Raw genomic sequence first — 22067 nt, 5'->3', positions numbered from 1 at the left:
AACTGTTAGTGATTAAAAACAGGTGTAAGTGAAGCTTTGTATGTATAAAATGTTCCTCTGGTAATATGGACAAAAATGTCCATACTACAGTCAGTCTCTTTCAGCTACATTGATTCAGTTTGTGTTGAACATCATATTGCTGTGGATACTTATCAATAAATACTTTGAGACAACATTTTCATTGTGAGCATCAACAAAATGAGTGATATGGGTAAACTTTGAGCCAAATTTTCTGATGGTCAAGTGGGAAGAATTCCGTGACTTGGCTGGGATTTTTTTTTTCCTGAAATGTTTTGCTGCAGAAAACTGTTCAAGCACACTATTTTGTCAGGTGAAATGGTATATATATTTATTTTTGTAAGACGACAATTGTTTGTTGTTTGACTTACTCTGAAGTGTGCTGTAAGCTGGAAAACACACCATTTTGATTAACTCAGTCTGAAATATTTTTATAACTTTCAGTTAATAAAACATTCAGAATATTAATAAAACATTCAGGATTTTTCCTCTTATAAAACTTCAGTGTTCTTTCAAGATAGGAAAACACTTTTATACCTAGGCTTTGTATAAAATTATTTAATTCATTTAGTGTTTGGTGCTGTGCCAAACTTACTGGTACGTATTAGCTAATTATTCTAATCAGTTGGTTAATGAGATTTCTTAATTGTAGCTTTATGTACATTTTAGGCTAATGACCGCTAAAATGACTTAAAGCTCTGTTATTATGTGAAGAACTTAGAAATAAGTGACAGATCTGACAAGTATCTACCGCAGTTCCAATACACTGCTTCCTGGTTGTTTGGAGGCTGGTTTACAGGTATTATCTTGTTTTGAACATACAATGCACTTTATTCAAGGAACGGGACTGCTCAATTTGTTATATATATATATATATATGCATCGATAAAAAAAATATACTGAGCATATTTGTGTAACTCCTTTATTGTAGCTATACATAAGAATTTTTTTTTAAAGTCCGTGGTGGTTTTGTCTGTCTGTAATTCATTTATCAAGCAGTTTTGGCAATACTTTGTTAACAATTTTAGGAAATTGTATTTGAGTGGCCCATACAGAAGTGCCACCTTCTGCTTCTAACTGTGCAGTGAAACTGATAATTTAAATGAACAAGTGATTTTAAAATTTTCTGTATACATGCATTGTAAAAAAGACATTTGGAAGGTCAGCTAAGCCCCACTGTCATATAAATTATTCCGACCTCTACACAGAATCCTCAAAAAACTTTCAGCTTCTAAGGAAACACCAACAAAAATACATTCTCTAAGTACAGACTTAGTCCTTTGAAGCATTACTCTTATAGGCAGCTCTGTCAAAGCTAAAGAAAATACTCAGGTGATTCAGGTTGTGCAGGGCCCAGACTCAAGAAGGTAGTGTTTTGGGATGCTCAGAAGAATAAATATATATGGTAAGGTGAAAAACATTCTAAAACCAGAGGCAGCCTCACAGTCATCTAGAATCTGTGCTGTAAAACGACACTGATGATCAGCAGGCTCAAAAGCTAAAAAAGCCCTCCTCTATTTATATAGCACTGTAATGTATTTTAGCTTCATAATAACATGAGGCACAAACTAATGAGCACATTGACTCATAGGTTTGAAATCTGAGACAATGTTATAACTTTGTTACAATTTCAGATTAGATGTTACAAAATACTCGTTTGGTGGTAGACACTTGCAGCTGTGAGTTTTCATTCCTTTTGAAAATTACATGCAGGTGATGGGTGCTTAGAAATTAAGGAATAAAAGAAAGACTCTGAAAAAACAAAGTTTGAGAGATTTGCCAATCATCCTGTAGGAAACTGGCAGCAGAATTAGGACTTTCAAGATGTAAGTTTTCAAAGTCTAGGGAAGCATCATAACAAGACAGTCATCTCTCCTCCCCATTCCTCTGTTCTAACGAGTTTTGTTTTTCACTTCCTGTACAGTATAATAGGCCCATTTTGTCACTGCGGTCGGTAGCACGCCCTGTTTGTTACACACCACGGGATCTGGATCTATTATTTTATCTGTGGCAGATAACAATCTAGGCCATGTCTGTACAAGAAAACATTGAACTGGTTTCAAAAGAATGATTATAAGCCAGATGCACTTAAAACAGTTTGCCACCTCCTTAAGTTGTTTTTGTAATTTACAAAATTCAGCTCAACTGATTGAAGAGATGATAAAGTCAATTTAAGTCACCCAGTTTAGGGAGCTGCACCTGCAACTTCTCCCTCTAGACAAGGTCTTGCCTAGTAAGTAGGAGGATCAATGGCAGGTTAATGCAATTGGCAATGTAAGAAGCTGGAAGAAACAGACTTATTATTTGTGAGTGCTGTTTTGTAAACTATTCGGGCAGGAATTTTTTCTTTGTAGATATCGCTAAAGTGACAGCTAACACTCTACTAAAATTAATACTAATAATACAGATAATGATGTGCTCAATTGTTTTCAAGATAGTTATTCCAATTGCACAGCAGCGTAGTACTGAACTGAATTTACTCCATTAAGACAAATACAGCTAACTATAGCAGCGGGCCACTTTGTGCCTTGAGCTGTATGTGTTCATCCTGATGGGAACCGCATGCTTGTTAGTGAAGCAGAGATAAAAAGAGGTAGATACAGAAAGAGGAGAATGTATTGCTTTGTTTAAATTTACGGTTCACGTAGTGCTTGTTTTCCTTGGCATACATTATTTTCTGTATAATCTAATAAATAAATAAAGGCACCAATTGTTTGAAGCATGCTGAGTGATGACCTGAACGAGCAAGTATGCCTTGATGGAAAACCCTTACTTAGAGAAACAGAACTTTTATTCATCAGCATGTAAGAATCAGCTTATTTGCTGTGGATGAAGGGTTTGATTCTTCTCAGTCTTACACGATACAAGGAAAATTAGATCCATGCAAAGCAAGAGTGATTTGCTCATTGACTGTGTTTCGATCTTTCTACATCTTGGCCCATTTATGTTTTTACCCCAATACATTAAAATAACAGAGAGGAAAAAGAGGTACAAAGTGGGTTTTTCCGCATCTGCCTGCTCTGTGTTTCCTGCCTAGCAGTCAGCATAAATGGAGGAATGGCTCTAAAGGAAGGTGTAGTGCCACAGCTGTACCAAGAGTTTATTCTGTTGATATTAAGAGGCAGAGCAGCAAGTACAGTATTACTTTCTGCTGTGTTGCTGAACAAACTGTAGAAAGTGGTTTGCAGTGTAGAATACGTGTCCTGAAACTTATTTCCCCTCACAGCATGTGCCTCTGCTTTCAGCAAGGGTGAGTTATGCTATATTAGCAATAAAAGGGAAAGAAGAGCCAGATTTTTGAAGGTGCTTAGGCAGCTGAAGAGGTAGGTAGATGACTAACAGGATTTAGGATCTGAGCCTGGGAAACCTAAGTATCTTTAAAAGTCTCACATAAAATTCTGACAGAAAGCCTGCAATTTCCCTACTCTGCCTAAGCGGTGATAACCTACCATTATGCCAAGATTTTAACTGGCAAATACTCGTGCCCTGGAAGGACTGGTTTGGCAGATACTTCCGATAATTCCAAAGGTGTTTCTGTTTTTTGTGCAAACTACCCTATATTCTACAGACAAGGAAGTATCAGTATGGGGCTGCTTCTGCAAGCGCTCCCGCACCGGCGACGCGCGCGCGCCTCTCCAAAGGCAAGCGATGCCTTCCGCCACGAGCTGACGGGCTGCTGGGCGGCGGGGAACGCCGTCCCGGGTGACCTGCACGCCACCCAGCTCCTCACCACGCCGCGACCGCTCCGCCACCGTCACACCCACCAACTTTCCATGTCAGCTCTCCCGGGGCCTGTTCCACCCGCGAGACAGCCCGCACGGGGCCCGGCCCGGCGCGCGCCCGCGGCGCTCGGACCTTCGCTCCGGGCACGGAGCGGCAGCGGGGCCGGTGCCCCCACGGCCGCCCCCATCCGCCCCCGCCGCACCGACGCGGTCCCGCCGGGAAGCCCGCGGCGGAGCCTCAGGGCCACCTGCCCGGGGGGGCCTCAGCGGCGGCCCGACCCCCGGCCGCCCGCGCGGAGCCCAGCCGCAGGTGGCGGCGGTTCCCCGCGCTGCCGCCGCCCCCGCCCGCGGCCCGGCCGCGCTTCCGCCCGCGTCAGCTGACTGCGGTGAGGGAGCGGCGGCGGCCCCGGCCCGGCCGAGCCCCGCGGGAGCCCCGGCGCAGCCGCCCCCGCAGCCATGGCAGGGGTCGTGGTGAGCGGAGCCCAAGTAAGTGTCCGCGGCTCGCAGCGGCCCCACCCGCCGGGGGCTGCCCGCCCCGACCGGCGCTTCCACGCCCCCGGCAGCGGCCGCCCGAGCCCCACGCCGGCTCCCTGCCGCCCGGGCGCGGCGCCGGCTCGGCCGGGGCCGGGGGGGCCGCTCCGGGCGGGTAGGGAGGGCTGCGGGGTCGCAGAGGCCGGGCGCTTCAGCTTCCAGCCGCGCGTAGGCACCGCGCCGCGGGCCGCTGCCGAGCCATCGCCTCCCTCGCCGGCACGCCCCGGCGAGCTGCCAGGGAAGGAGCCGAGCAGCCGTCCCTGCCCCCGGGCCCCGGCGGGGGGAGGCGGGGCGGCCCCGGGGGTGTGTGCACGCGGCTGGGGCCGGGGGGGCGCGGGGGCGCGCGCCCGTGCTCGCGCTGCACGGCGGGGACGGCAGCACCGCGATGGCGGGGGCTGCGCTGCCGCGGCCCGCCCCGGCGCGACCGGCGCGTCCCCGGGGCTCGGCGGGGGGCAGCGCGGCTCTTAGCCGCGGCTCGCCCCGCGCAGCGCCCGCGGCTGGCGGCGGAGCCGAGTCCCGGTTGCTGCCGGCCCCGGCCGCTCGCAGGCTTGCCCAGGCTGCGGGGTGAGCGGAAGGGGGAGAGCTGAAACATGCAGAGCGTTGTTCCAGCGGGAAGTGAGCACTGGGGGAGGGGGTTCGTTTTGGTTAGAGAAGCTGGGAAGTGAAACAAACCCTCCTGGCCTTTACCCAGTGCCATAGTTGGCTACTGAAAATTTTTCTGGCTAGAAACTGAGAAATGGATCTCGTTACTGCTGGACCTGTTATTCAAACTAGAAAACATCACACCCCCCCCCCCCCCCCCCCCCCCCCCCCCCCACAACCGAAACCCAAACCCCCCAAAACAAAACCATGAAGCTTGGCTTCTTTTTGAAGAGGCTTTGCCATTTAGTCAAGGTGGTGGCCATCTAATTGCTTCTTTAATCTGGTTGCTATTTCTGTGTGGAATGCATGTAAATGCGTGTGTGATATGGCAGCAATTAGCTAATTTTGCAACTGCTGCAGGAAACTGTTCCTGTGGTCTCTGTGGCACACTGTGGCACTGAGTAACACGCTGCTGCCTTCCCCTGAGCATGCCTTCAGCCCCTTCAAGTAAAACATATTCTTAATTTGGCTGTGTGCCTGACGTACAATCTTCTAACAGCATAGGGTAAAATATAATGCTCAACTGACTGGAAATATTTGCTAGATGTAATTCCCTTCAATGGAAGAGAATAAGTGGTACGGGGAGTTCATACACGACCTTTTTGGTGATATTCTTTAATAAAGATGTTACTTTATGAGTTACTAAGATTACAATATCATTGTAAAATGATTGCAGAGATTAAATGGTAATATCCTCTGAAACTGAAGCAGAAGAGAGGTGCAATTGTTATTGACTGGTTAACTTATGTTTTAAATATGTTGTAAAAACATATTTTTTCCTGGATTGCATACAGTGTGTTGAAGAGTCTGTAAGAATGTCCGAGACGTCCGTGGCCTATCTGACGCTGGGCTTTGTGGGAAACTTTCTGAATGTTTTGGTGGGATATTGAGCGGGGCACCAGTCTTAAGGATGGTAGTGACCAACGGGTATTACATTTGAGTTGGAGAATTAGGCAGTGGAAACCTCTACATCCAGTTTTTAATCCTACGTGATGTTCTGTGACCGGTACAGAAAAATCTAAGAAATCTGCTGTTATTGATGTCCCTTGCACCCAAAGGGCTGAGGAGTCCTGGGAAAAGTGTGTTTACTGTCATCTTTCAGTGATGACATCTCTGGATATGTACTTGAAAGCTCATATTCATCCTGAGGGTATTTGAGGTGGATGCAAAAGAAAATACACTGAATTATGTACATTTTATTCTTTTCTGGGTAAATGATTTGGAACTGGAGGAATTAAAATGAAGAAATGTTATTCCTCTCTTGTCCAGACTACTGAAGTCTTGTTTTATATCAGCATTGTTCAGGGATTAAAGAGCAGAAGAGTGGGGAAATAACTTGAAAACTTGTTTGAAAAGGCTTATGGTGTATCGCATCACTGGCAGTTGCTGCTATTCTAACAGTAAAGAGAGTTCTTGAGTATCCGAAGCAAGTTCATGTATGTGGGGTGTAGACATCTGAAGTTGAATGCACTTTGTGTGTTTTGTGGAAAAATAAAGCTATTTGTTTTAAACTGAAAAAGTGCTTATACTGTGAGCGTGCTGGAGTGGAACTAAAATTCCTTTTGAAAGGCCTCAGCATCAAAAGGTCATGACAACTATATTTCATCTGCAAATAGGCCTGTGAATAATCTGTTTGTACCAGTTGTGCAAATATATTTGTATATTATAACAGTTCAAAGGCTGAGGCTTTGCAACATTTTATGTATTTTGCTTCCTGTGTGCTCCAAAACACATTTGCACCAACTTTTTCCTTCAACTACTGTTCTTGTGGAGCTAGAACATTTATGGCCAGGTAAGTTTCTGAAGCAGGTCAAGACTCTTCTGGTCTTTCTCCACCACTCCCTCCCTGGGTGGAATGCAAAGTAGTGGTCAGTGCTCTTGCTGTGTTTGTAGTTGCTTGAGATGGTTTTGCACACCTAGTGTTAATAGGCATCATATTTTAGTCATTTCTGTTTCAATGTGTTACATTTAACTAAATGCTCAAATATTATTCTGCTGTTAATGTGATGTCTTTCCAAGGATTTGCAAGCATGAGTTTGAAGAAATCTACCATTCAGTGCAGAATGAAGCAATTCTTGTATGCATACCTGCATGCATGCATGTGGTAAAGTGCATCATAGTTGTCTTGGATGAAAACGGGAGGAAAAAAGCTCACATATTTAATTCAATGAATTCTGCAAAACGGTTTCTGTTATGTCCAAACCATTAGGATGCCAACTACCCCAAACAGTTCCTTTCCTTTTTGAGCTTATATTTGCTAAATATATATGTATGTCTGGTAGCAGAATTTATTGCAAAAGCAGGTATGGTTTAACAAGGGGAAGAAGTTGTTAAGCTGAGCTTTAAGCTACCTGTTTTCTTCTCGTAAAAATTATTTCACTGTTGTCAGCTTTATCTGTTGAAGTTATTGAACAAAATGAATTAAATGGGATGCAATATAGTATTATCAGATTGCAATCATTTTTAGAGTGTAAGAAACTGAGATGACTTGCAAAAGTACATGCCATCAGTCTGTTCTGCAGGGGAGTCTCTATTTTTGCAGAAAGTGAAATACTATCAAAACAAAGTTTGATTGACTTTTTTGCATATTTTTTTGTCTAACATTTTTTATACCAGTGGTATATGGTATTGAAATTGACTTCATAATAAATATTTAGATAATAACAATATCTTATATCTATTATATGTATTATATTATATCTAACAGTGTTGAAATCTACTGAACTAGCAAGTTGCCTTTTAAGGGCAACTAAGCTTTCTTTAGCAGAAAATCTGAAATGTCAGTGTTTATACTGATGTTTTGAACACTGGGAGGATGAGCCAATATAGATGTATAGAATTCATGACAATAGGTTTGGCAGGCTTTGCGGGTATTCTTAGAAGAAATCAAGCTGAAAACTTCTAAGGCAATACAGCAGAGAGAATAGAAAAAATTTGGTTGTTTCATTGTGTTTTTCTGGAAATGTTATCACTCACTTCATCCTGGCTTAAAAAAAAATAATAATATCTGAGTAGACTGTATTTTTGCTACCACTAATTCTTCCTGTGTTTATTAAAGGTGGATTAGATGGGCTGGTGTGAAAAAGAGGAAAGATGTTTACAAATATTTTGAGTATGGGAAGTATGATCTGAACACAGGTGTTGAAGTATTGAAGCCAGGAATCTTAACTTGGACAACTGTCTGAAAAAAGCTGCTGCTTGGTTTTTCAGCTCCTGGGCAGCCCTCTTGCTCTGTCCTTAGCATATCAATGGGAATTCTCCTCAAGGAATGGCTTTGTGCATGAGTTGGTAGTACACTGCTTAGGTATTTCTGGACCAAACTTTACAAATTGACCTTTTAGTGTGTTGTCCTGAGAGGTAAAACTAGAAAGTCCTTTGAATGGCTTCTGATCTTTCAAAAAAAATTTCTGGAGCGTATCAGAATGGTGATACAAAGTAATGTTAGATCCAGGTATTAACAGTGGAACAGAAGAAATGCGATATATTTAATTATTTTTACCTGAAAGGAGACAAGACATTGCACATAAGTCTATAGATGTAATAAATATTAAGCTGATTGAATCTGGACAGGAAACTAAATAATCCACTTACAAAAGTTTACTTTTGCTTCCAATTCTCAGGTGTCCTACATTAGTCAAGACTGTGAAGAAATTCCAGAATTCCTAGGAAGAAAATATGGACATATGGCAAAAAGGCTAGATCTTAGCTTCAACTTATTAAGGTATGTGGCAGTATATAATTTTCAAGTGCAATATGGGACACCAACTCCAAAAATATATTTTTTTTTTCAAAGTAGAAACATATGTGTATGTCAGGTACATTTAAGTGCTATCAAGTGGGTGACACTGTTTTATAAGCCGTGTTTGTCTTTTTTTCTTGCATACTTGGAAAAAAAATAACCAGGTGAGTCTGGAAATTTCTTGTGTTAACATAAATGATGGCCAGTGAGGAACTTATGGTTTGTTTTCTGCTCAAAATGAAAAATAAGCATCGTTACCTGAAGAAGGGAAGAATGGGATCAAAAGTGAATTGTTCTTAACCAAAATACTAGTAAGTGTGTGCTTCTCTCCCTTCTTTTTATTTGTAGATGTCTGGTTATACCATAAATGGTTTGTAGTACTCTTTTCCCAGATGATGTGTTTTTGTTGTAGTCATATGATTTTATTTTTGGTCAGCTGTGTAGTCAAGTGCTAAACCTTAGTGTAGTTAGAATTTACAATTAATTCTAATTATTTTAAGATATGGATTGATTTAGAACTCAGTAGTATCCCTTTAGTTATTACAGTATCCTTTTTTGTTTAATCCTCGTGAGAAAGCCTGGTGAGATTCAGCAGTGTATCTTTCAGGTTGGCAACTCCGTAGGTAAGTAGGGAGAAAGGAATGGAGTGTAGTTGTGTGTAAAAAAACGTAATTTTTGAGTGGTAGGATTGGTTGGAGTTTCCCTTTTATTCTGTTGAGGGTGAGCTTAGAGTTTGCTTGTGAGGAGTAAGACACACAAAAATAGTATGCTGGTGCCTTGTTCCCATGATGGGAAAAAACAGTGGTTTTAACTTACTTAACACTCCTAAATGTTATCCTGAGCCACTGTCAGCTCTGGAAGACTGGTTCCTACATGCAGGAGGTAGGAGAGCAAAGGAGGCACTGAAGATTCTGTGGATGGTTATTGTCTTATACTTCTGCTGATGACTCTGTATTTATGGAAGTTGTAATCAGAAGAGAGAATTTTGCTGGGGGAAGGAATTGAATGGGTATTTTTTCATTTTGTCATGGAGATAATTCAAGTTCTGCATGTGTATTCAGATTTAACATCATCAAGAAGATTGTTCCTTCTTTACAGCTCTGGAGGTGCTATGTCTGGAAAAAAGATTTTGTTTCTTCCATTTAATGCATGATTTCAACAGTTCCTTTGAGTTAATTTATTTCATAAAGTAAAACATTAACACTAAACCTAGATGTAAAATATCACTTTAAAACTGTAAGTCCTTAGTTCATGTTTTCATGAAGAGCTTAATTGGTGGTGTATGTCTCAAATCTGTGTTTTCATTCCTTCTTTCCTTCCCTAGCCAAAACACTATCACTTAGCCTATTTTTCAGAAGTGATATGATTTGGTTTTATTGACATTTGGGGAGAAAAAAAAAGCGTGTTAAAATCTTTTGTGAGGAAAGATGAGAGAGAGTGCTAGGTTTTGGGGTAGCTGCAGTCATTTTCATACAGGATAGCTTACTGTTGTAAAGCTGTGAAAGTACTGTAAGGCCAGAAATCAGATTTGGGGAAAAGAAAGGGGCGGTACGTGTGTGTGTGTGTTTTTAGCTTTGGGAAGCTAATACTAAATGTGACGAGAGCAGTAATGTTTTCTCATTTGAGCTGTGATAGATATACTAAGCATATAGAAAGTAAGAATGATCAGCTGCTGTATAATAAATAGTTCAGCCTGGTTTGCACTCATATATGAACACTGTGACTACATATTATAGAGAAAGATAAGTTGTAGAATAAATTTCATAGTTTTAAATGACTGTGAATATAGAAGAGATGTCTTGGGCAGCTGTTCAAGGAAGTGTAAACAGTAAGATCATTGTAATCTTCTTTAAACAAGTATTATTGCTTGAAAAATCTGACACTGCTGTAGTATAGTGATGAGTTTTATGATTTTTATCAGTGAATGCTTAATTTGAAAAGTTCAGTGTGCTGTTTTCAGTGGGGAAACTTAATGTCTATACTTAAAGTCTTTTTAAAAAGGGGTTTGATTTTCTGGAAGAAAACTTGCTATCTGTTGGTAAAAGCAACAAAAAGTTGTGTCAAGACAACCAAGGGTGATCAAAATCTAGAAAAAGATAAAGAGAATATTGTGCTTTGCTGACACAACAGTTATTTGCAGTAAATATGTTAGTTTTTATTATGATACAATTCATTATCAGATGGGACTATGTGTGTGTTCTTAGAAAGAAAAAATATTTCCATGTTTAATAATTTAGCCTGTATTTAAGCCAGAGAAAGGCTGAAATAGTCAGCAGTTACCTGTTCTCAGTGCATAAGCAGTAAATAAGTACTGACCAAACTTTTTTTTTAATGTTGTTTTCCATATAGGGTCTTTGCGTCCTATCCTCTGTAAGTACAGCTACTGCCAAGTGTATTTTGAGAAGGAATCATCCTGCTGTAGTAGACAATAAATTCTGTTATGTAGAAGTGTCAGTAGAATTTCTGACAACATAACAATTGCATCAAGAATTCAAGAAATTGAATGTAGAGGGAAGATTTTTTTTTTTTTTTTTTAATGCTTTGGGCACCAGTAGTTGCAGTCATGTTACTTGATATTGCTATGATGGGTGTAGTTGCATGGAAAGAGAGCTATCTGTCTGTCATAGTAACGTGTTCAGCTTTGTGGTCAGTTGGCAGCGAGCTCTTCTTGCAGAAAGTGCTGTCCTTTCTGAACCTGAATCCTGTGCAGTTGTAGACTTGCAGTCATTACCGTGTGCACACATATGCTTATCCATCTAAGAGGCTCTTATCAGAAAGATGTATTTGTACTACATGATACAGATGTCACAAAACTGTCTTACGCAACTGATACAATGCAATACTTGATTGAACAGTTGCTTTAGTGAATTGTACTGATTTTAATACCACTATAATGTAGATAACTTTGTTGCAAAAGTCAGGGTAGAGCCAGGTAAGTTGTTTTGCCATTTAAGGCTTTCCACTGTAAATGTGAGCTTGGCCAGGTATACTGGAAAAAGTGTGGGAGGACTGGCTGATGCTATTAGTAAAGTGGGAAAGAATTAGCCAAACATGCTATATTTTCTGACTTACACGCAAACAATTTATGCCAAGCTTGTCCCTTAATAACATATTTCAAGAAATGCTGTTGGGTTTTCTGGGAAATGCAGCTTGTTGGTTTGTGGAAACTAAGAAATTTCTCTTCCTCTGCTCCCATTTTTTTTTAAATTGTTTTTTTTTTTTTTTTTTTTTTTAACTTTTTTTCTGCAAAGAAGAGTAGTTATGTGAATTCGGTGTTCTTATGTGTGGTGGTTTTGTTACTCAGATTTCTCAGATATTTTTTTTTTTGGGGTGTGATGTAAATGCATAAATGTACACAGGACCAGAGAACTAAATTAGAGGAGGAGAGGGTTGTCATTAGTTCTTTAGTATTGGCAATTTAATACAGAGGAAACTGTGTATTTTTACTATTTTTTTCTGACTAGAGTTCTTCCCAGGCTAGACCTTCTTTATTAAATAAAAGTTAGGGCCTGTGTAGATTAATTGTCTTTGTATCAGATCTGGTAAATCTAAAAATAACACTTGATTTAGTAATCACAAAATGTTGCTCTTTAAAATAATTGTCTGTCTTGTTTGCCTTTTTCCAAGAAGTAATGTTTCTCCTTGATTACCTTGAGTGATACATGGATGCAACTTTCTTTCTTCTGGTGGCCAAAGTGAAGTGATTGTTAACCCATCAGAATGGTTGTGCATCCCCCCTTTTCCCTGGGATGGAAAGAAACGATAGAGGTGAATGGCAAAAGGGAACTGTTTATGGGGAAAAAGGAGGAGTAATTTGTTGTGTACAAGGCAAAGGGAAAAACTCGTGTGTACTTAAAACATGCTAGTTGTAATCAGCAAGATACGGTGCCACTGGATTGCCTCCTGTTTACACCTCTGGTGGACAGAAATCTTTCAACCCCAGACCACTCTAGTGCACCTGTGAATGATTTCTTCTAATGCTGTTCTCCTTACAGATTTTGTTTAAGTAGTTTCTAATGTCTTTTGCTTCCTTTTGGGACTAATGGGGGGTTGCGAAGAAGATGGAGCCAAACACATCAGATATACTGCAAAAGGACGAGAGGCAGTCGTCACAGGTTGCAGCGAGGCAGTTTCCAACTGTTTGTAAGGAAAGGCTTCACGATGAGAAAGGTTGTGTGGAAGAGGTGCCCGGAGAGGCTGTGGAATCTCCATCCTGGGTGATACTCAAAGCGCAACTGGACAGAGCTCCAAGCAACCTAATCTAACTTTGAAGTTGCCCTGCTCTGAGCAGGGGATTGGACTAGATGACCTCTAGATGCCTCTTCTGACCTAAATTATACTATGGCTCTGCAGCTTTATTGGTGTGGTTATCATAAAATAGCCTGAGTTGTAGCAGCTCTTTTGATTTTATATTAGTAGTGCTTTTCAGCTGTTTTAGAAACCATCTGTTTACACCGTGTATTTTGAGTGAGGCATGTTTCAGGAGTAGAGATGTTTTGCTTTGGAAATCTGCTCCTGAGTCTCTCATGGCAACTGTACTCGATAGCCTTGCCCGATAACAGAGTACCGTAAAGGCCACTATGTTGTTTCATAATATGTGGAAAGCATTCCCTGGTTCTCATGTAAGGAAAGCACAGAGTATAGGAACGAATGTCACTAATGTGCCACTGTTAGTGTTACTGGGAGGCTTTGCTGAAAAGGATTTTGAGAGAGAATGAAAAACTATTGTTGATCATTCAAGGTTTTCATTTAAAGACAAAAAGTAAATAATAATCACTGGTGATGGACAGAAAGGAATAAAAAAGCAAGTAGGAAGGATGTAATGTAGGCAGGGAGTAGAGATTTGGAAGAAATACAAAGATTTTTATTTTTTTACATGCATCTTCTTGTCTTGTGGAAAGAAAAAACCCAACAACCCCTATTCAAAGTTTCTCTTACTTGTCCTAGATAACTTTCTTTGTGCCAAATTTGTCATTTCACATTAAAGGCTAAATACATTCCAGTGCCTGAATAACAAATGTCTGTGGTTTTGTACAAATAGATGCCATGCTTTTATAAATAACAGCTACAGTTCGATTCACAGAGAAGTCCGTCTTCTAATTTTGTCCTCAGTAGTTTTAAACATGTGAGTTATTTTCCTTTTTCTTAGATTTCTTCTGGGTCTAAGCTATGTGGTGAAAGGGAGAGTGAATCTTTAATCTTGGCCAATGAGGAAGGATTAATCCAATAATTGTGCTCATGGAGATACAGATATCTCTTCTCTCTCTCTAGGGTGCAGATTATTTCTGCTAGGAGCATGAATAATTTGCACAGTGTGTGCTTGTGCATATTTTCCACTGTCCGATTAAAAGGGTGTGTGTATGAAAACAATCCCCTTGAACTTTAATCCTAGTCTGGAATGTTCCTCCATGACTTTTGTGAGGCTGAGGCTTTGTAATGTCCCCTCTCTGTGGACTAGAGATTGTTTTTCTCTTCTGCCTACTGTTTTCTTGCCTGGGGGAATATGCAAGTGGCAGCTTGAAATTGGGCTTCAGTTTTACAGGCCATGTTCCTCTTTGCGAGTTAAGTATGTAAGAGAGAGGCTTTTTTTGGGTTTTTTTTTTTTTTTGCTTGCCACCTTCCCAGTCTGTGCAGCAATAAGACACGCAGAACAGGAAGATGAACAACAAAAGAAAGATGGAAATAAAAGCCAGAATTCAAAACAAAGCATGACATATTTTTTTAAAAGCCTTTAGACTGATCTTTATAGCGTTTTAAAATGTTGAAGAAAATGCACTATTGTTAAAACTTTTTGATGGTTTTATTTATAAGGTAGAAAAATATTTTCACCATAATTGGGTAACTCTTAATCGTAGCAATTGCATATTTATCAGTGTGAGGGGCTGTTATTAATGTAGCTGTCATGCACAAACACATTTCTGCATTAAATCCATTTAGTATGTGCATTATTCGGTCTAGAATGTCACCAGGACATCAAAGCCCCCTTAGGCATAAGAGCACAGTGCCCTGCTGTGGCTGCAGAAAGGGCTTGATCAATAAATGTAACATGTTAATGCAGAGCAAATAGAATAAAAGATTTCTTTGACAAGACATGAAAAATCACCTTGTGGCAGCTGGCATGGTGATGCCATTTCAGCGGAGACACTAGCAAAGTTGATCTGACAAGTAAAGAGGAGAGATGATGGTTATAAGGTGCTTTTGTTTCAAACTTCTTTCTTGACCTGTCAGGTTTTGAAGGAGCCTGAATGGCCCTTTTTTGTCATGTGAAAATTGTAGTCTTAGGCAGTTATGAAGCAGTTATCTCTTCTCAAATTGTGAATGCTGCTGTTTAATTGATTCACTTAGCATTTGAAACTGTCACGCATTAATAATTGCTAAATCCTGTAGATACTGCTCCAGTGTGTCATGCTTAAATGTGTAGTTATCAGAAAATTAATATCCTTAATGAACCGATGCTTTCAAACTAGCATTGCATGAAATCTCTTTTGCCCTTTCATTTGCTGAAGGTATATCAGCCAGTGTTCAGAGAAACCCCTCCTGACAGTTGTGTGGCTTTATTTTTTTTTTTTTTTTTTGATGCCCGACAAATGCCAGCTTTGCTTTGGGTACATAGTGTGCTCAATGACAATAAATATAGTAATTATGCTGGAGTTAGTAATTAACATAATTATAGTCAATTACGACAAATACAGTGCAGAGCTAAATAAATGAGGGTGAGAAATTAGCAAGCTAATTGATTTACCTTACTCGCTGCTTTTTCTTGCAGCTAGCAGTTGCAGATTTTCTGCAGGAGAAGGAGCGTTGTTTACAAATAGCTGATTGTGTTTTGAAATGATTCTGTCTTATGGCTCTCCTGTTTCTTTTACACTGAGGTGAAGAGGATTGAAATATGGGGTAGGGGTTAGAAGGAGAAAGGAGCTGCTGTTCCGTCCTCACTGAACGCTTTGAAGGAAAATGTAGGTAACTTGCTTTAATTTTAGAGGCTTCTTACAGTATTGAAGGGGGGGGGAAAGTCATGTTTCTTTACAAACAAATCACGTTGCTGCAGAAATTTTGATCCTTTATTTTAATCCCCTTAGATGTGGCCTGAATTATCTAAAAGACATCTATCTATCTGTTTATTGACATTAGAGAGGTCTGCACAGTACTGTATAGCTAAAGAAAGAATCCAAACTGTTCAAGCAATCCAAGTGTGTTGAAACAATATGCCCTTGTTCAGCCATCAGTTTCAATAATTTAGAACTATTGGACCAGTAGAGATGCAGAGTATCATAACATTTGTGCACATTATAATTGCCTGTTTTGTTTCGAGATGATTTATAGTATGTTGTCTGAAATAAGTGTATTGGAGCTATGCAGTTAATCTGTTTCACTCTCCTTGTTTTTTTGTTTTCGTTCAAGCATGACCACAGTTTACTATGTGAAAGGAGAATTAATATGTTTAAGTATTGAAGATTTTGTATTGCTTTTAAAAAAATAAAAAGATGTTTAGCAGTAGCTGAGATTTCTTTCTTGCTCTAAGAAGACTGGTTTACAAATGTTTGTAAATCTTATACTTGAAATAGTTCACTGTTTCAAGGTAAATGGAGTTGTATTTAGAGACTTCAACAAAGAGATAGCATTTGCCACAGCTGAGCTGTCCGAAATGTGTAAATTTTTGATAATTTTTCCTCTACTATTGCAGTAATGTAACAAGTTCAAATGAGTAGGCTTGTAGTTTGAGGTGGGTACTTCAAGTTTACCTGTAAGGGATGTCCTACAGTAAGCACAAGACACTGGTGTTTAACTAATGTTGAAATGTTATGAATGTCTGAAAATAAATGTACACTAACACTGCTAGGGGTGGTCATTCTTTAGAAGCAATTCAGGTGGAAATTAATTTGCTAAATGAAATATTTATGTGCATGGAATCATTTAAATTATTTAAAATTTACAGATGTAATGGTCTTTCAGATGAAGTCTTACATGTCTATTAATCACTATGGACTACCTTGTGCATAATTACCTTTCTATTAAAATAGCTATGAAATAGCCTTATCCTACTAGATGGACTGAAGACAAGTGTGGTGATGGGTTCACTTTCTGCGTGGGTAACACCTAGGGAGTTATACAAGGTAAAGTTTCATAGGTGTATGTCTATTGTAAAAATGGAAGGAGAGTGTTACCAGTAACAAAAAGGATTTTAGACTTCAAATTTAATTCTACTTTTGATAGCTGACAGACAATCAAAAAAACCTAAATCTACTCCTTGCTCTCTTCTTCCCCTCCTTTTCCCTCCCACCATGCCTCCCCCTTTTGAAAAGTGGCATTTCAACAAGAACCAGATGTGCTCTGGGTAATGTATAAGGATTTTTTTTTTCCTTTTTAAAACTTTGACTAATAATAAAAAATATTATTAAGATTTACCTTGTCTTGCTTATAATAGCTATGACTGTGTTCTATTATTTTCTCAACTTTAAATGTGACTACAGAATATTTGCCTTTACAAAGTGTACCTGTGTGTGTTTTTGTGACCTGTATATTTTCATGCTGTGTCTTATTTGCAGTCATTGGTTTATTGTTGATATGAAGGGGACTGGTGAATGACTAATATTTTAAAAATATCATATTAATGGCTTATGGTATATATTTAAATATCTCACTAATTTCAGCATACTGTGCCAAGGATGTAAGTTTTTTTTGATGGATAAGTTATTTTTCCAAAATCAGTAACGTGTAAGGACAAACTTAGAGTATGAATTGTTGTATTTCAATCTTATACGGGTGGCTGTTATCTTCTTCAGTCCCAACAGCCTCTCTTTTTGTCCATTGATCCTTGCTTGACTTTTTATGGCCACATAGTCACTAACGGACTGTGAAAACACTGTGGTATATATACCTCTGACCCCCAGTGCTGGCCATTATCCATTGATTTACTGTATCTGACAGATCAGAACCTAAGATTGTTTTCTGTTCTGCTTTTCTCAAGGCGGCTTAGCATTGTGGAAGGAGTTGTCTTGAGAGTGTATCACTTAGCACAATTGGGCAAAAGCTTGTTACTGTTACCTTTGGGGTGTTTGTGTCAGTGGGTGTTCATATTATGTAGCAGAGTGTTCTTGGGAGGATTACTGAAGTTGCTAAATCTGGTAAAAATCTTAAACATACTGCAGGATCTAACATGAAGTAAAATAAGGTTGTGAGCTTGAACTGTTACATCCTTCAATATAGCTAGTGAACATTGCTGTGATGGGTGATGAAAGTTGTTTTTTTGGTGATATCCATCTCTAAAGGGCTGTATCATGAGTAAAGGTAAAGGTGAAATCTGTACTCCTGAACAAAGCTAACGAACTCCTTGGACTTCAACAGAGATCTGATGTCATATCAAGTATCCATTGACTCAAGGCTGTTGATAAGACCTTTTGACTGAGGTGAAGCATTTGCCAGCGAACTGATGTTTGCTTCACATAGTTTTCTTTGTGTTCGAAAGAACAGGGAGCAAACTGGTTTCTCTTGATCTGGTTTCCTGTGTAAAAAATCAAGTTGTTTTTTGGGGTGATGTTGAAGATCTAATCCACACAATCTGCACTTGTCCTCTGGGTACCCGGAGGGCTTAATTCACTGGCACAGTCAGTCCAGCTCCTTTTGTGAGAACTGTAATCGGTCTTAAACAAAAATGGGTTTTTGTTTTGAATTCTGTTCTGAATGACAGGAATCTGTGTCAGATTGACAGAAAATCAGGTAATAAATGGAAGACTACTGCAATGTATGGAAAGTATTGACATTTGGAGGAGAAATAGTTTGATGCGCTTGTTTTAGCTTTCAAAGAATGTCAATAGATTGCAAATAACATCTTGGTGACTTGTCCTGCACAGTCTATGGTTATCTGGATTGTAAGACTCAGAACTACTTTTATTTTAAAGAGTATTTGGGGGTTAAAGAAAAAGGCGTGATAAAGAGCATGTTGTGTATAGTAATCAGATGGACCATTCTTACTTTCTGACTTCCTTAATCTTTCTTACTCTAAAACAGTATTTCCTCATCACTGCTGTTGTGAAACAAGAGTGAAGGACTGCAGAAATAACTGTTGTCTGAGGACAAGGAGCTTGACTGAAGGGAAGAACCTGCATTAACCCTGGAGCTATTGTCTCTGTCTTTTCCTCTCTGTTTTGTTGAAAGGTATCTTCTTCTCTCCTTAACGCAATACACAAGATTCTCGACATCTAGTTGCAGATGTAAAGAACTTGACTAGTTTTGCTTACCAGTCACTGAGTAAGAAGTGTCTCTGTCTTCCACTATTCAACAAACCTGCTGAGGGGTCATGGTGCAAATAGCTAGTTGGCATTTGGCAGGTAAAATCCTTACAAAGCTTCTGTTTATGCATTGCTTGTTTGTTTTATGTTGTCTTGTGTGGTTTGTGCCATTTTTGAGACCTTGCATTTTACATAAATTATCTTCAAGATGATATTTCAGTTTAAAAAGGCAATCCCCAAACCCTTAGCTCATGCATGTGTGAAGAATGAGTAGCATAGAAGTGCAAAAGGGCCATGCACTTTTCTCAGGCTCAGGAACCAGCATGTCAAACCAGACATGCTATACAATAATTATACTGTCTTTAAGGTCATCGTTAATGCAGTGTTATAGCTTAGTTGCAGGCTTTACCCATGAACTGATGCTGGCAATCATTTGAAGTGATATTTTTATTTCTGTCTTTGTTTTGTTTCTCCTGGTCTTTGTTTTTGACTGTGCTTGCCTGAGCGAGCTGCTCACTGGTAGAGTTGGAAGATTATTTCCTTTCTTTATAATTTCTTCTCAATTTTTAGCTTAATTTGCCCACTGAGTCCATAAGTGGTAGCAATAAATGTGCTTTGTGTAATACAGCTATAAGAGTTTGTTCATTTTTAAAACCACCTCATTGCTCATGTTTGTAGGGACCATTGCTATGGTGAAAGACTACAGAAATCACTTTTAAAAGAACACAAATAAGAGATGCAAAATATCTAATGTTAGGGAATAGTTTGTAATCCATCCAAAACTCCAGGAAGTTAATAAGCTCTTGCAAATCGGACCAGACTTGAATAGCTTCTCTTCAAGTGCTTAAGTCTCTCATTTTTTTTCCTGTGCGGTTGGTATATGGGCTGTACTGGTGGATGATAGTATTTGAATGTGTGCTTATTGTTTTGTAGAAAGCGTACTGTGTGTGGGATGCTGCTGTCAGAAGTAGGTTATTGGCATTTAATACATACATGTACACACAACCCCCAACCAACACCTTATGTGTAAACATCTTTATAATACATGTATAATGTCTTTATATGTATTATATGTGTAATACATAAATTATATTGTTAATATATAAAATTTTGGAGGTGATACTCTAGTATTTGGTTTACTTTGATTCAGCACCTACAGTAGGACTTTGTCAGCGATAACCTTCTCATACTCAACCTAGAAAGAAAGAACATATTACTTACAGGTTACTAATAAAAAAAGATAGAACACATCAGAGAGGGGTGATTAGGAGAGATAACTGACCTTGAGGGAATTGGACCAAAATGGGAGCAGTCTTAAGATGAAAAAGTACTGAAGTAACAAGAAATGACAAATTTCTATCTTCTTCTTTTTGATTATTTTATCCAAACCTACCTACATTCTTAGAGGCTTTTGTTATTTTCAAAATCTCCCTTTTTCACTCCCTCCTCCATAAGCTCTCAGAAGTAGTCAGTATTGGTCTTGGCATCAGCTCTTATTGAGGCTGAGAGGAGGAAAGTTACATCAGCATGATGGTGTTAGCCCGGTGGTGACTGATGCATATTTCAGGTTATGAGCTGTTTGGCATGGATTCTGACTCTGTTTCTGGGTTTGGTAATGGTCAGGCTCTTGCTCTGTTGATATTGTTGCACTGAAGACTAGAGTGACAATGTTTGGCTTATTACTTGTGAACTTCAAACTTAATATGTTATTTTTGTAGAACTAACAAAGGAATTTGAAAAGTGTGTGTGGGGGGATTTTTGTTTGGTGTTTTCCTTATTTTTTTTTTTTTTCTGGTATGAAGCTTATGTGCTCAGTTTTCTCAGCCGGTTAATTTTTATGTAATGCATTGAACTGATGCAAATATTTTGAGTACAAATGCTCAGTCCTTAATTTTTGAGTTTGCATTAAGCACCATTTTTCAATGCTTGGTTTGCTCAATGTTAAAAGATGGGGAATATATATAGTTAAAATACACTTGATATTTAAAGTGTAGCTCATATTTTATGAGCTAAGCCTGTGTTTCCCTTTTGGCAGGTGGGCCGACTGGTGCTGTTTGTTCCTTGTGAATAAGACCAATGGAAAGACATCGTAGTGCTCAATGTTTTTAAATTACATTCAGAAATGTGAGCTGCCTTTCCCTTAGAATGTTAATCTATGATCAGACATGCTGACAGTGCATTCAGTTTATGAATTTAACAGAAAAGCTACCTATTACCTACATTTTATAGTTTTTTAAAATTGTAATTTCCAACCATTAGTTTGAAGATCAAAGTTAGCATATGTGTTCTTTGTAAGAGATATGTACTTCTGGTGATTTAAATTACTTCTTAGTAATTAGTTTAGATATTTATTCAACATGAGTATTTTTTCAGCCCCCCCTCCCCCCTTTTCTTTTTTCTTTCATGATTTCAAGACCAGTATATTTTGATTTTAAATCCTTAGGTGTTTGGGAGCATTCAGTTACCTTCTTAGAGCAACAGAGCAGCTTTTTATGACCAGGATATGGCTATCGCATTTGTTGACAGTGGTCTGAGGTTTTTGTTCATCTGTTTTTTGGTTTCATTCTGTTTTACCAAATGCTAAAATGCATTTCTTCTCTTACATGTGAAATCTCTTAAAGCACAAGGAAATGCAGCAGAATTGTCCTTGAACCATTTCAGATGTAAAGGGTCCAAGGCTTACTGTAGTGCCATGACTCCAAGGCCAGGTGGCCAGAAAAGCACTGGATGAGGATGCTGTGTTTTAGACTCCTAGGACTTTCAAGACCTTTTAGCTGGAGCAAAAAGATGAAAACTTGACCTAGTTACGTAAGCGATAAAGTGTACTGATTATGTTAAAGCACTTAAAGGCTGAGGGAAGGGTGTTCTAGATGTGCCAAGGATTAACAGTATATTGAATATTCAGAAAACTCTGCCTCCAACACAGTTACATTAAGATAATTTGACAGTCCAGTGTGTGGATGTTAAAATTACAGCTGCTCAAGGATCTGAACACTTTCCTTTTCTACCTGTTATCTTACATTTAATAAACTATCTTGGACAATCAAGTACTTTGGAATAGCACAGAAATAGCCATGTGTGAATGTGACTGTGTTGGAATGGCTTTGGGAAAAAGTTGTCAAATATTCTGTTTTCTAAGAAAAGGAAACTAGCCTACTAAGTGAGAGACTGCATATGTGTCCAGTT

General features: G+C 39.3%; 1 protein-coding gene across 1 annotated transcript in view; it reads left to right on the top strand.

Moving 5' to 3' along the window:
* The first annotated feature begins 3975 nt into the window (after positions 1–3975).
* The window catches only part of LRMDA (leucine rich melanocyte differentiation associated), a 680503-nt gene continuing 662411 nt past the window's right edge, over positions 3976–22067 (top strand). The window contains exons 1-2 of the mRNA XM_056351611.1: positions 3976–4226; positions 8534–8634. Of these exons, the coding sequence (XP_056207586.1) occupies positions 4197–4226; positions 8534–8634 (131 nt within the window). The 5' untranslated portion in view covers positions 3976–4196. The remainder of the gene's footprint in view (positions 4227–8533; positions 8635–22067) is intronic.

This window comes from Falco biarmicus, chromosome 9, assembly GCF_023638135.1.
Source record: "Falco biarmicus isolate bFalBia1 chromosome 9, bFalBia1.pri, whole genome shotgun sequence".
Classification (NCBI taxonomy): Eukaryota; Metazoa; Chordata; class Aves; order Falconiformes; family Falconidae; genus Falco; species Falco biarmicus.
The sequence above is the reverse complement of the archived record's forward strand: the minus strand, read 5'-3'. Positions and strand labels throughout refer to the sequence as shown.